This window comes from Aythya fuligula, chromosome 11 (genome assembly GCF_009819795.1).
Source record: "Aythya fuligula isolate bAytFul2 chromosome 11, bAytFul2.pri, whole genome shotgun sequence".
Taxonomy (NCBI): domain Eukaryota; kingdom Metazoa; phylum Chordata; class Aves; order Anseriformes; family Anatidae; genus Aythya; species Aythya fuligula.
The window spans coordinates 4,599,759-4,614,483 of NC_045569.1; the positions used below are offsets into that span (position 1 = coordinate 4,599,759).

The 14,725-nt window shown below is 42.4% G+C and overlaps 1 protein-coding gene across 1 annotated transcript in view; it reads left to right on the forward strand.

The window, feature by feature from the left end:
- Positions 1 to 274: 274 nt before the first annotated feature.
- Positions 275 to 14,725, forward strand: part of CHRFAM7A (CHRNA7 (exons 5-10) and FAM7A (exons A-E) fusion) — a 40,257-nt gene continuing 25,806 nt past the window's right edge. The window contains exons 1-2 of the mRNA XM_032194788.1: positions 275 to 521; positions 1,511 to 1,650. Of these exons, the coding sequence (XP_032050679.1) occupies positions 467 to 521; positions 1,511 to 1,650 (195 nt within the window). The 5' untranslated portion in view covers positions 275 to 466. The remainder of the gene's footprint in view (positions 522 to 1,510; positions 1,651 to 14,725) is intronic.

Genomic DNA, 14,725 nt, shown 5'->3' on the forward strand with positions numbered 1-14,725 from the left:
TGCGCTGGTCCCAGCTCGGCTCCCCCCGGCAGGGCAGGGCAGGGCAGGGCAGGGCCGTCCCGCCCGGCTCCCCGGGTGCCCCCCAGGGCTGCTCCGTGCCCGTGGCGGAACAGCCGCCGCCGGTGGCGAGGGGCAGGCTCCGGGAGGAGGGCGGGAGGCTCGGCGCTGCCGTTTCGGGAGGTGCCAGCGGGCGGGGCTCGGCTGCCCGGCAGGGAGGGGGCTCCCCGCTCTCGCCTCTTTACCGGCGGAGCCGCTCGGCGCCGCATCCCCCCGGCTTGCAGCAGCCGCCCCCGGGCCGGGGCCGCGGCAGGCTGAGGGAAGCGGGCTCTGCCCCAGCCACAGCCGGGCGCAGGAAGGGGCCGAGCCGCCAGAGGTCCTCGGCGGCTCCCGGGGGTCGGCGGCGGGAGAACCGTGCTGCTGCTGCTGCTGCTGCTGCTCTCGCTGTCGCCTTCCCTCCCTCGCCGCAATGGGCCTCCGGGAGCTGGTGCTGTGGCTGCTGGCGGCGGCGGGGCTGGTGCGCGGTGAGTGAGCCCCGCACGGGGGGACAGGGGGGTGCCGGTGCCCGGGGGGTGCCGCTGCCCTCCGCAGCCCTGGGCAGCGCGGCGAGGTGCCGGCCGGGGCTCGGGGGGTGCCCGGGGCGGCGGGGAGCGGGGAGAAGCCCCTGGAGGCACTTCAGCCGCAGCTGCTGGCCGGCAGAGTGGTGCTGCTGTAGAGGGGGGAGTTGGCGACTAGGAAAGGAGAGGGGAGAGCAAAGTCTGCCCGGAGCGGGGACGGAGGCGGCTCACGTGCGGGGGACCTGTTCTGCCCTGACCCAGATTTCCTCTCCGTCTCAAAGTGCCGCTGTGCCTGGGCTGCTGCGCTCCATCCGTGCGGAGCTGCTCCCTCTCCCTCCATAGAAAATGGCAGAATAAAGATCCTCCCCGGATTCCATGTGGAAAAAGGATACAAGTCCCTGAACGTTATCAGGTGCATTGATGTAGCGCCTGCCGTCCCTGCCAGGGACCCGGTACCCACGCTTTGTGGACAGAGCACAAAGCGCTGAGCACCTGGCCCAAAGAGTTCCGATCTGTAGCTCTGAGAACAAGGCTTGGTCCTAACCTGTAGCCATTTTTCTCCCGTTGTCTCGTTGATGCCCTCCGCCGTACCCGTGCTCTGCGCCCCTGGTTACAGCCGTGCCTGGGCCGGTGTCACCACAGAGGTGGTGAATTTCCTCCGCACCACCTCTCGCCGCTGGACCACGGCGTGCATGTGTTGACGAAGTGTCACTACCCACTAGAGTTTGCCACTCCTGGCCAGCCAAAGAGGGATCCCCCTTATAGGATGATAATACATTTGTGGTATGATTTTGCTACAGTAGCTGATGAACTGTATGAATCCCAGTGGCATTTCTTATGCAGCGTGTAGGGTAACAGCTACGTGATATCTGATATAATGAGAAGAACATAACACCGTAGTTTTACTTTCCGATGTAGAATCCCAATCATTTCTCTATTTATTCCCGTGCCCAAAGAGTCCCTGCAAGGAGAGTTCCAAAGGAAGCTTTATAAGGAGCTGCTGAAAAATTACAACCCTCTGGAACGACCGGTCGCGAATGATTCCCAGCCTCTCACTGTCTATTTCACTCTCAGCCTCATGCAGATCATGGATGTGGTGAGTTTGTAACCTCATAGGAAACTATTTTTTTAAAAGGATGGATTTTCCCTTCCCAGAACAGAGATACGTGATAGCAAAGAAAGACTGCAAGACCTTGGAAAGCACAAATAATTGAAGAGAGAATGCCAAATTTTGACTGCCTTTTTATAAAAAGCAAATATAACAGTAAAGTTTGTTTCTTTCCTAGAGCTCTTGTCAATATTCCCCAATGTTCTTAGCAGTATGAAGTATTTAAGAGGATGCTCAAACTTTATATTTTGCCTTTGAATCCTTAATTGTACTTGTCCAACAAGAAGTGTAGTCTGTGGGGGAATATGCAACAACGAAGGTCTTGCTTACTGGTGGTCATTTGAGCTTCTTATTTGGGAGTGGAGGGAGGAAAGGGGTGTTCTGGCCAAAATCCAGGTTATTTCTTATCTTATTTAGACAAGATTCTTAAATTCTCTGCTTACTTTTTAGCTGCTCTGTTTGCAACCACAGTTGGGTGCTATAGCGATGGATATTCTTGTGAAGTGTTTTCTAGGCTTCTAAAATGCTCTGCAGGATCTTCTGGGTTCAAATATGAGTAATTTAAGCTTCATTCTGTCACAGCTGCACAAAGATCAAACTACACATAAGCAGATTTACAGTATTTATTTTTACTGAACTCAACTAGCTGTGGGTGATGATAAAGAAGTTAATTACTTAAAGCTAGTAGTTAACCTTCAAACGCCGTCATCTTTCCATCAGAACCTTGAAGTGTTCTGATGGAAACCAACAAAATTCAGAAAAGAAAAAGATGGGATTATTCATGACAAGTGGCTTGCTTTCTGTTCTCTTGGAAGCTGACAACTGCCAAAATCCAGACACTGTTCAGTTAGTATCTAAAGGTCAGTGCACACAGAACTCTGCAACTTTAAATGCTCATAGTTTCTATGCACATTTTTGCAAGTTTTAGGCTTATTCGACCTAGGGTGAAAACTAGGATATGTATTTCCACTGTGATATTTCCTATTTGCTGAAGTGAGAACAGACAGTTGTAATCAGTGACTTGTTTCAGTGTCAGTGCCACTAAAGCCAGCAGGCAAAACACATCATGCATCCCGTCTGTGGCAGATGAGCTTGCACGATGCAATACCACACAGCCAAGCAGAAGCTGTATGGGGTGTGCCTACCGGAGTGAGGGCAAGGGAAGAATGCATGCTATGCAGAGTGAAACAGTTTGTAAAGGTGCTGGCAGGTTGTCTCATGCAGACTGGGGCTGTGCACGGACACCTGGGAGCCAGCAGAGCACTGCCAGACATCAGACCAAACTGATGGAAGACAACAGCCCATACCGGGGGCTCATACCACAGATGACATGAACATCCCTTTCCCTGTAGGTGGGCACGCTTTTGTTATTAATGATACTTACTATGGGCAAGCTTAAGAAATTTTAAAAGAAGGGGATTTCCTCACACTGTGCACTCTGCAGATGCAAGCAGGAGGTGACTCCTGACACCAACACTCACTCTGAGGAGACATGTAAGTAAGAATACCTTTGGAGTATCAGAGACAACAGAAAGAGCATAAAAGTGAGGGACAACACAAAAACAGTAGCTGATACCATGTTAACCAGGGATATACATGTATTCATTCCACATTTCATCTTCTAATTGGATTCCTTTAGGGTGTATCAAGGTAAAAGCCAACGAAGAGGGATTTGAAGGGCAGGGGGGAGTCATGAGGACCAGGCCTGGATGGAATGGAGTAAGAGAGGGAAGCTGAAGTGAGGAGAAAGAAGGGCAGCACAGACCGTGCTTCAAAGGTCGGAAGGCCTGATGGCCCCTGTATGGGCCACTGCTGCAGCTATTCCTGCTGGCTCAAACCTTCCTGGGTCTCTTGCCATGTACAGCAGCAATGTGGAGGACAGGGCAGAAATAACCACTAGGTCCTCTTGGCCCCATCTGCTCTGTGGGCTGCAGTGTCAGTCTAGCTGCACTTTCCAGTGCAACAACAGCCCTGCTTCTGCAGCTGCTCCTGCTGGTGGAGTCTCCAGCTGTGGCCGTGCCTTCCTACCTTCCTGCTTTTAGGTAGATTTTTATCTTTGGCAGTACCAGGCCAGTATGTCCCAGAAAGCTTAGCCAGTCTGAAGGCCTGTTCAAACTGAGCACTTTAACAGAATGTATTTTCATCATACTTCTGCAGATATCCCCACAACACACGGTGCCTCAAATGAATCTTGGACCAGGCTTCAATTAAAACCCTGTCCCAACCATGACCATATTTCTTAACACAGGCTTCCTTACACCATCACTGAAAGTGTCCTGAATGGAATAAGCTGAACATCCACGAGACTTTCAAAATTCAATTCAATCTTTACTATACAGATTTCCCTTGCATTCTGCGTCAGTTAAGAGTGGGGCTTTCTCTTCCCCACGCTCCTGATGCAGCTATAAGCATGACCTTGCCTACTGTACAGTGAGATGGCTGCTGGGCAGACAGATGGCTAAAGGCCAGCAGTCAGTCAACTTCAGAGTTAAAAACTGCTGGAGTTGTCAAATTTAATAAATAATAATAAAAAGTAGAACTGAAGGATTAAGATGCAAATATTCACAGATTGCTAGCCAATCTGGGTATAGTCAGTAACTGGCAGTCATGGCTAATATGATTCAAAAGGGAGTTCTTGATCCTATGTGCCTTCCAAAAAATCCCCTTCATTATCAGTAAGAAGCCACAGTTTTTGTATCGACAGTTTAGTTACAGCTCATTCTGCTTGCTATAAAACTGACTGCATTTACTTCTCAGAGATCTGGGATTGACAGGCAAAGAAAGAAACCAACCATGAAGTAAATTAAGCTTCACACTACAAAACAAATGAGTTTTCTTCATTGTCAACAAGAAGCAAATGCTGGTGGGAATGACAGCTACTTGCAATAACAATTACTGGTTTAACAAGCTAGAAACAAAACATGTCACCATCATGCTATTCCTGCAGTTTATATATCCACTTTAATGGCTTCTCAGCTAATACAAGGTATACTGAGCGCTAGACCCATCCAGAGCAGATCTGTCAAGTCCCCGGCAGAACTCCAGCTGCTGATTTCCTTACTTGAACTCTCTTCGATTCCACTCTGATTTTGTTGATAGCAGAAGGGAGATAGTATACGAAACCCTTTCCCAACAAAGTGGACATTCCCTACTTTACATTTTTAGTTAATCTTTTTCCTTCTAAGAACTAGCAAATATTTCCATCTTATGCTTGCAGATATGTTTTTCATTTTCTTTTTATTAATATTTTATAATAATATGCATACTAATTTCAGGACTACCTAATGAGGGACCTGTAAGTCCAAATTGCCCCACCTTAGTTTAGTCCAGCAGGAGAAAACAGCTAATGAACTGTCCAGTGAGAATGCAAACTGACAGCATGAATTATGCAAAGTGTTTCAAGTGGGGAGGGAAAACAGGGGCAGAAAAATGCAATTTTGGAACACATTAATGAAGAGGAGAGGTAGGAAATTGGGAAATGCTTAGAAGAGGTGGGAACACATGGTAGACCTGAGAGATAGCAAGGGAATTTGGAAGAATGGTGAACTTCAGGTGCATGAGGAAAGAAGCATGTTTGAAAGGGGTGGACTTTGAAGAAGCTTCTGTGTCTAGTTAAGATGCCCTTTCAATAGAAAGATCCTAGTTTTAGTTCACTTTATTCCTAAATTCCTTATAGAAGAATTGCTGCTCTTAAGCCTTGCAAACAATCTTACAATTAAATCATAAATCAGTGAAAACAAAGTAGAAACAGCCAACTACCCAGAAGTGCTCTTCAAGGACATTTGAGATTTATAATATCAGAAGATGAATAAGAGATTTCTTTTGCTTTTTATTATTATTTGCTTCAATTTTCTTGAAATGAGAAACGCCAATCAATTCAATAAAATAAATGAAAAATAACTTTCCTGCGTGATTTAATGAAGTCTTGTTTCAAAACTCCTTGCAGGAAAGCAATGTATATTGAACTAATAGACATAATAAACCTGTCAGGATCTGAGTTATAAAACATTTAGAGACATCTGACTTAAGGAAGCTAAACAAAATTCAAGAATAAGCACAGAAGGAAAATCCTAACAGATGAACCCTAAGGGTATCTGCATGCCTTAGTGGCAGTAAAGGATAAGGGATTAGTGGATGGTCAGAGTTGCTCATAGTCACAGCTTTAGCACAGTGTTTAAAAAAAAAAAATCAGGACAAGATGTAGAGAAACTACTTATTTCCTCTGCGTCTCACCTGATGGAAACCCCATTATCTCCACAAAAAGTCTTTGGCATTTGCCTATCTAATATTTCCGTGCTGGTGTGGAGTGTGAACCTAGCATATGCTTAGGGAAAACTTTCAACAGATAGATTTTTATGAAACAGATTCTTGAAATGTTATTATTGTATATAATGTTATTATTGTATATAATTATACAATTATATTGTATAATTGGCTGGATACAATTACAGCCATCACTTTCTTAAGCACTGTGTGGAGGCAAGCACTTAACATTCGTATTTCCTCCTGTATTTCCTCCCAACGACAATATCAGAGAAGAATATCCAGCCTATTGGTTTAGAGTGAGCACTAGGAACAGATGCAGAAGCAGTGCGCTTCCTGCTCTGCTAAATCTCATGCAGAACAGGGAACGGCATAGAAAAACAAATATAGTGATAGTGAAGGTATTAATTTTGTGCCTAGCCTGACATTTTTACAAGACATATTCATATTTGCTGTTAGTGCAGTTAAGGAAAACACATCTGAGAGAATTCCATCCCCAAAAGTCGGAATATGAAACCATAGAAATTAACGCAAAATGATCATACATTTACACTGCAAATTACTGCTTAGAGACACAGAAGTGAAGATCTGGAATACATTGAGATATACAGTGATAGTTCAAATTCCAAGTTTACTGCTATCTAGACAAGCAGAAAAATCCAACATGTATTTCAGTTTGAAAGGGACCTCCAGAGGTCATCTAGTCCAACCCCCTGCTCCAAATATGTCTAAATAGATCCCCTTACTCAGGACTGTGTCCAGTCAAGTACTGAACACTTCCAAGGACACAGCTTCCACAAGTTCCCCCAGGTAACTTGTTTCCAGTCTATAACTGCCATCAGGGTAAGATATTTTTCCTAACATCGGATCAGAATTTCCCATGTTCCACCTTGGAAACAACACTAAAAGCTTTCTAGAAAAATAAGGTACCCTTCCTTCTTCAGCAAGATTGGGTACCTAGCATAAAGACACTTCTAGTGAAGTGTATCAGATTTTTTTTGCTGCAAAATATGTATTTTGACTTTAATAAAGCCTTTCTGAATAACATTCTCAGAGAAAAATACATAGAGATGCGTATTTTGGCAAACACACATTGCAGAATGGGTTATAAAACCATGGAGCAGTTGTCAATGATTCACTGTCAAAACAGTGAGATTTAGTTACACGGTGAGATTCCCCAGGAACCTATCTTGACCTCAATTATTTTCATTAATAGAATAGCATAGGTGGAATAAGTAGATTTTTCATTAAATTAACAGATGATGTAAATTTGAGAGGGGCTTGGAGAATATTGGAAGCAAAAGTAGAATTTACCATTGTCTTGTAAAAGTAGAGCAAAGGAACTGGTTTGACCCAATTTAATGCATGTTTTTTGCAAAGCCTAAATTATGTTAAATTTTGAGTACTATGTTTTAAGAAATATTTGGATGCAGTGGAAATAGACAGTGGAGGCTTTGCTTGGCTTGAATGAGATTAATTTGATCCCTAGGTGCTTTCTGAACCAGGGCCAAAGTAGGTCAATACTGCCTTCAGATGAGGGCAGATATTTGTATTATTTTTATCATTCTATTAAGTATAAATTGTAGTCATGGTCCAGGCTTTCCCTGTGCTAGATGGTATGTAAACACAGCAGAAAAGTTCATCTCTGTTTGTAAACACTTACAGACAAGTTAGGTGTTGGCAGACTAGATATCTTTACCAGCAAAGTCATTCATGTCACTGTAACTGTGTTGATGAAACTCACAAGACAGTGTTAGTCAAATAAAAATGCTAAAGTTAAGACCAGACAAACAATTGCCTTGGGATCAGAGCAATGGCTTTCTGATATTCATTCTCATTAATATGCCTTAGATTTTTCTAAGGACTTTCAGCAACAGTACTTTGCAATTGTTGACTACCTTACAGTGTTCTGGCGCTCTCTGGTTTGAATCTCCAGTTTTTACCAGCTCTCTCTGTGGAACTCAGGACACTGTTTTGTGAGTGTCCTAAGCTGACTGGAGTGCTCTGCTGCTGAAAGAGATGCTCTCAGTAGTCTCTAGCCTCATGTCCCTACCCCTCTGGCTTGCACTAGTGCCTCCGTGACTGAGTGGTGAGCTGTATCAATGTTGTGTGCAGTCATTTCTTTAGATGACTTGTCTTTAGTTTGGAGTTAGATTAACTTAAATTGCACACAAACCTCTACCCTTGGCTTTTTCACTTCTTTATTTAAAATATGTTATGTTTAGAAAACACAAGTTAGCTCCATCTCTGTCCTCATGAGCCATGTTTCTCAACCAGGAAAATGCTGGCTAAATACGATCTTAGCTTGTGAGTTCTATAGCAAGACAAAGTGACAAGGATTTGGGTGGATATAAATGTGTCCATTTTGCCCAACTCTTATAATTACTATTTTTTTCTTTTTACTAGCAGAAAAATCAGCATTAAGTCATTAATTTAAGGAAATTGAATTTAGTTATTAATCTCTATGAATGTTCAAATTGTTACTTATGTTGCACGATATTATTTAGATTGGAATCTTCCACAGCTTCTCCAGACATTTCCTAGCTAATTAAATCTTTTAGTACGTAAGCTTTCACTTATTTTCCTGTTTCTCCTGGTTCTTTTTTAAATTTCTAGTTGGGAGAAAGAAAAGTGCTGAACATTTTTTTTTAACGTAGTGAGCAATAGCAGAATCTCAAGAGAAATCCTGTTCCTTTAGGCTGTTCAATTCACTTGTGCAGACCAAAGAAAAAATGAAAGCATGGAAACTTTCTTATGTTTATCTGAACTTAGTCAAAGTTTGCTCATTCTATATTGCCCTTGGTTACTTGTATGATTTAGAATTATATATTCAAGGGCTTTCATCCTTGTCTCATTTTACAGAGCATAAGTATACAGCTGACTTCAATGACTTACACACAGTGCTTAGAAAAGCCACTGCATAAGAATCTGCAGGCTCAGTATTTGCAATCAAATACTCTGGACCCACTGGGCAAGATAGTAATGTGAAATATTTGAAATTTTAAAAAGAAAATTATGCTGTCATTCAGAGAAGCAGAACAGATTTTATAAAGAAACAGACTATAAAACAAACACCCCCTCAAAAAAAAAAAAAATAAAGAGAGAAATTTAAATCTGGTAAGACAAATAAAACAACCAGATCAACAGGCTCATTGAAAAATGGTGCTAAAGAAGTTTTTAAGCTGTTTATCAAACCTCAGCAGCCGCTTTGTAAACAATGGTTGTGGCAGAAGCTCATCAAATCTGCATTATTCTTTTAATTTTTTGCATTCATTTTGGTACATTAGAAAAAGTCTCTCCAAGCTTTATTTTTCTTTAACTTGGCTGCTTCCCTCCATGCTGAAAGGAGAAAATATTTTAATTTCCATCTTGCAGCCATTTGCCATTCTACCATGATTTATTCCTTAGAATTTAGAAGAGCAGAACAGGTGGGATATGATTTTCAATATTTTTAATTAGTTTAATACCTGTGGAAATTACTGAATTATAACGTAAAAGTTTTCTACTTCCCCTCAAAATATGAAGAACAGATCTTCTCCAAAAACAGCCTAAAATATTCTGATAATCGATGTATTAATTTAAACAAGCAGCCAACATATCTCCAACCCTACTGTTGAGATTCAGGTTTACTAGGAGAAATTGCAGACTTATTTTTGTGGTATTTGTCAATTTTTCCTGTACTTTTAAATTCTTCTATTGAATATTTTCTGGCCTTTTGGACTATTTTTTTCATCAGTATCTTTCTTCTATCGTTGTATCTTTTATCAGTATCTAGTCTTCTCAGACAACGCTAGTTCAGGAAAGAGTAGATGTTCATTGTACGAGAACTTCAGGACTTTTGTTCTGGTTTCACAGGAGAGGTCTCCTGTTTAAACCACCTGGGAATTGTAATCCAGATCAGGTTTTGTGTTTGTTTGCTTGTTTTTAATATCACAGAATCATAGAATGGTTTGGATTGGAAAGGACTGTAAGGATCATCTGGTTCCAGACCCCTGCCATGGGCAGGGACACCTCCCACCGGACCAGGCTGCCCAAATACCCATCCTGCCTGGCCTTGAACACCTCCAGGGATGGGGCACCCACAGCTTCCCTGGGCAACCCGTGCCAGGGCCTCACCACCTCTGAGTGAAGAATTTATTCCTAAAACACAAGAAAAGCAAAGCAGTTTCTTTTAACATTCCTCTCATCCCTTGAGATATAATCAGCCCTAACCATGAAAGCTTAGTACCTTGTTTTGTAAACACACTGGTATGGATACTCCATTAACACAAGATGTGAGCAGATACCTAATGGTATGTGACTTGTGATGAAGGTTTTTATCCTTACTATGAAAAGCATGATTAAAGTCCTAGAAAATAGATTCTGATGTGCTGGATTGCTGTAAAGCACAGGAAGAAGAGCACAAAGCTTACTAGAACACGGAGTTTTCAAATTCACATCATCTAGAAATGACTAGTCCTCAGTAATCAGATAACAAAACCAAACTACAGCACAAGACATAGTTTCTGAGAGTCCTGCCTTTCTAACTAGTGCTTGTCCTTATACAAGGATTTAAATTCAGCGAAGTTTAGGGACTGAAATGAATACACACCTTGTAATTTTAAGAGTTCCTCTTTTTATAAAGACTATTTACAGTTAAAATTACAATATTTCTGTCATATTCAAGTACTAGACAATACATCATGCTGTGGTTTTTATGTGCACATGGACTGATTACATGCTCTATAAATCTGGTGCTCCTCGGCAAAGCCTGTTTTACTGTGCATGTAAAGATGGCAGCTGACTTAATTCATCTTGGATTTGATTTGCCTCTGACTGCACTGTGAACACGCACTGAGGGAAGAGTCCAGTGCAGGTGGCTGCCCCTGCTAGACCCATTTCTTGCCCAGGAAGGCTCCTGGAAGTGCTGTGCGAAGATTCTGTGGGCTGGATGAATGCTATGGGGAAAAGCAACCCCTGCCTAACCAGCACGGCCTCTGCTCTGCTCCTGTAACGTGACCTGTGTGTGTCCACAAGTTGGCAGAAGTGCTGCAGCAATTTCAGGGCTGATGACAAGCGAAGCCAGTAACTCCTGCCAAAGCAATGCACCTAACCTCCAGTGCTGTCCTTGGGAGCACCTGTGCTACCAGAGGAGCTTGGGGACTGGAGTAAAGCACCAGTGTTGGTTTAACAGTTTTAAATGTTAGTCCTGATGGGTATGACTCTTGAACAGTGGAGTATGTGGTATTGTTTCATTTATGTCTGTATTCTCCGACCTGTGCAGATACACTGATTGCTTTTCTCTCAGAAAAGCATACACTATAAAAAGTTTTCAGTAATTTGCAAACTAATAGTGCTGACAACAGTTGAACAAAGCATTGCCAGAGGATTGCAAGCAATTTTCTATCTATGAAGAGTATATTAACATAGAAACATTTAAATGTTAATTACTTCAAATTTAGATGATACAGATTTGAATTCTTCAGTTTCTGTAAACTCCTCACCATGCTTGACTGAATAGACTACTGAGCAATCCAACTGTTCCCAAGCTAAATATATCTCTGAGTTACAACAAAGTAAAAAAAAAAGGTGTGGGGGGAAGTATCACAATGGGTTGGCAGCAGGCAGCACACAGCATATATGTACAAGCACTTATATAGAAAAATGAAATTCAAAATTCATTTAGAATTTCAAACACTTAAATGTTTATTTTCAGTGTCGACTAATTTATTTTGAATTTTTAAGTTATTTAACATTAAAATAGATTGTTTTCCAAGAATAACTAGAAGAAGCCTAACGTACAGTTAAATTCAGATTTAACCGTCATTTATGATCGCATGTGCGTGGCTGTTCACTGAAACCAGAATTTGATTTGTAAAGAGGAAAGGTTGTTAACTCTGGCTTCAACACCAGCTATACTGGGAAGTGCTAGCAGCATGGCATAAAAGATTTTATTGGCAGCAACATAAGAATATGAAATCTATCCAGTTTGTCCCTCCAAAATCCTCTAGCAGTGATGCGAAGCTGTATTTGCATGGCCTGTAAGCATATCCCTATGTTACGTACATGATGATCAATAACCACGTGCAAAGTTGGTGGACCCATGCCCATGCTTATACAGCACTACCCCTTGGGACTTGTATTGTTCTCTGTGTTCAGCTGTGAGTATTAAGAGATTTCTGTTGTTGGTAGCCCCATAATTACCCTCCATAGCTATGCAGTCGTGTCAGTTGACTATCTGAGGAGCAAGAAGCAGACCTTTCACACCCCACCATGAAGAGTACAAAAGGCAAGAATGAAGATGGTAAAAGTAATGAGCACTGCTAAATTTGACTGAAACATTCACTGAGCTCAAGAAATTCAGATAAGCATGGATTTTAGGAATTTGGAGATTTTGCTCCATCTCTGACCCCATCAGCAGAAATGTTCATTTCATAGGAGAGAGTTTGCTCTTTTGAGTTGCCGCAGACAGCAGCCTGAAGGACCGTGTAGGTGTTCTGACATTTCAGTCATGACGCTTGTTGCATTTGTGAAGAAAGAGACACACAGGTGATTTTCATCAACATATTCCTCTCAACCAAACTCATTGATCAACATCTTTTTTTAGTGACTCTGTATAGACACTAAAGAGAAGTGACCTCATGGATTCTCAGGGGTATTTTAAAATGAAGACCCTGTAAAAGACGACTGTTTCCGTGCATCTGCATTTCTCCCTTCCTTGCCTAACCTGCCCTCCCCTTTCATTTCTGAATCTGGTGGTTAAGTTGAAGAAGTAACCTTGATAATGAGGAGAGGACGTGTAGACATCTAAGTTCCTACAGACTTCTTGAAAGCACACAGTGAGGTAGTGGATGAAGAGAAATCATTGGGTGGGGTGGCTTACCATTAAGTCATCCATTTTGTCTCTTAATGTAAGAGGAGTGATGTCAATTCTGTGTCTCCTCAAAAGTAATGTGTAGCCACAACCTTCTTGCAACACAAATCTGAACAACAGAAAAATAATGGCATTAACAGCGAGACATGGCACTAAGGGACATGGTTTCATGATGGGACTCAGTAGGTCAGGTTGATGGTTAGACTTGATGATCTTGCAGGTCTCTTCCAACCCAAATGATTCTGTGATTCTATTCTCATTCTAAAACCTGTCCCTGATAAGATGTAGGGTAAGGAATACCTAGATTTATGCAATGCTGATTCATCCTCTCATCCTGGGCGATTAAGGTGTCTTTGTAATACTTTGTGGACCACTGTGCCAAGAGCTGCAGAGCCATTCAGCAGGATAAGCAATGCATTTTGTATTTCACCCTTCTCCAGGGTATTTTCTAATTGCCATGGTGATGTGCCTGTGCCATGTCCTGGATTGAACAGAGACCTTGAGACATCTAGAGACATCTACAGACATCTAGAATATTGGTTTATGCTTATTATTACAGAAATGTGGGGAGTTCTTGCTTAATTTGCCTACATTTCAAAAGTTGGAGGAAAAACAGCATAGCCAGAGAGACTGTCTGAGATGAGTGACGGCAGTTTGCTAACCGGTCCTCTGAAGCTGGCTTTGGCTCTCTCCATTTGCAGCGGACTATTCCTCGTGGTTGTGGCCTGCTCAGATGCCTCTGTGGCTCTGGTGTGTGCCTCAGAGGTACTGCAGTTTTAGCATGTGCACTGTTGCTAAAACACGGCTGACATGCTCTGGTCAGCTGTGGAAATTTCTATTGCATGAAAGAGCATAGAAGAATGGTGGCAAGGGGCTGGTGCTGGAGCTGTATGCTCTGATCACAGTGAGGGAGAGGAAGAGGCAGCTCTGTGTTCAGCTCCTAGTTCTTCCACAAACCCTGTCTTCTCTCCTTGAAGACATCACTTGCATTCCTTCCACAATAATTTACTACATAAAAATGCTATAGCAGCATTTCCCTGTGATTTTGAACATTTTGATGAGGAAGACTTAATAACAAGCCATATATGACTTAAAATTGAAAAGCAAGAATAAAATATAGGTGAATCCCTAGATATAAGTCTATCTTAGCATTACTGTGACATCAGGGTGTAACAACCTGACCTTTCAACTTCTGTGTTTTGCAGCTTATCTCTAGGCAAATTCAGCAGCTTCAAAGGCTTCAATTCCCGTTTTAACTCTGTTTGGGGAGGAAGGCTAGGGGAGCTCTTTCATTCCCTCTTAGTCTGGGGAACGGTCTGTACTTGCCAGATCCCAGCATGCGTTAGGAGCTGGCGTGCCTATCCGTGTCTATCCGTGTCAAACTGGCAATGGGAGCCACCACCGAGAGCCAGTGCTGAGCACTAACGCAGGGTTCAGTCTTCTCAATGGGAGCGCCATGGAACACAACTGAATCGAGACTGACTGGGAGGGAAGGTGACAATACAGTTATTACTTAGCATGTTTGCGGTAAATGCAACGACACTTTTAGGTCTGTGCTATATTTAATAATTGAACTGAGTGAAACCTACAGTGAATCATGGGAATTCATAAGTTGAAATAAATTCACCCTCCCTCTCTTGCTCTTCAAAAGAATATTTTTTCCCACAAGATGTTCTGAAGTATGTTCCTAGCTATGCTGTACTCTGCTCGTTTAATAAGCCTGATCCCTGCTTGTCTTTGCAAGGGTGAATGTGTTCAAATCTAAATACAATCTCTTGTTAATAATGATGTACTGAAAAAGAAAAATGACTGCTATTACAATTACATCCCCATGGTAACAGAAACGGTACATCATGAGCCTGTTACACACGTTTGTAATCTCCACTTCTTTTCTGTGAAACTAGGTGGAAATAAGTCTCAAGTCCACTGCCAGGACAAAGCCCTGTT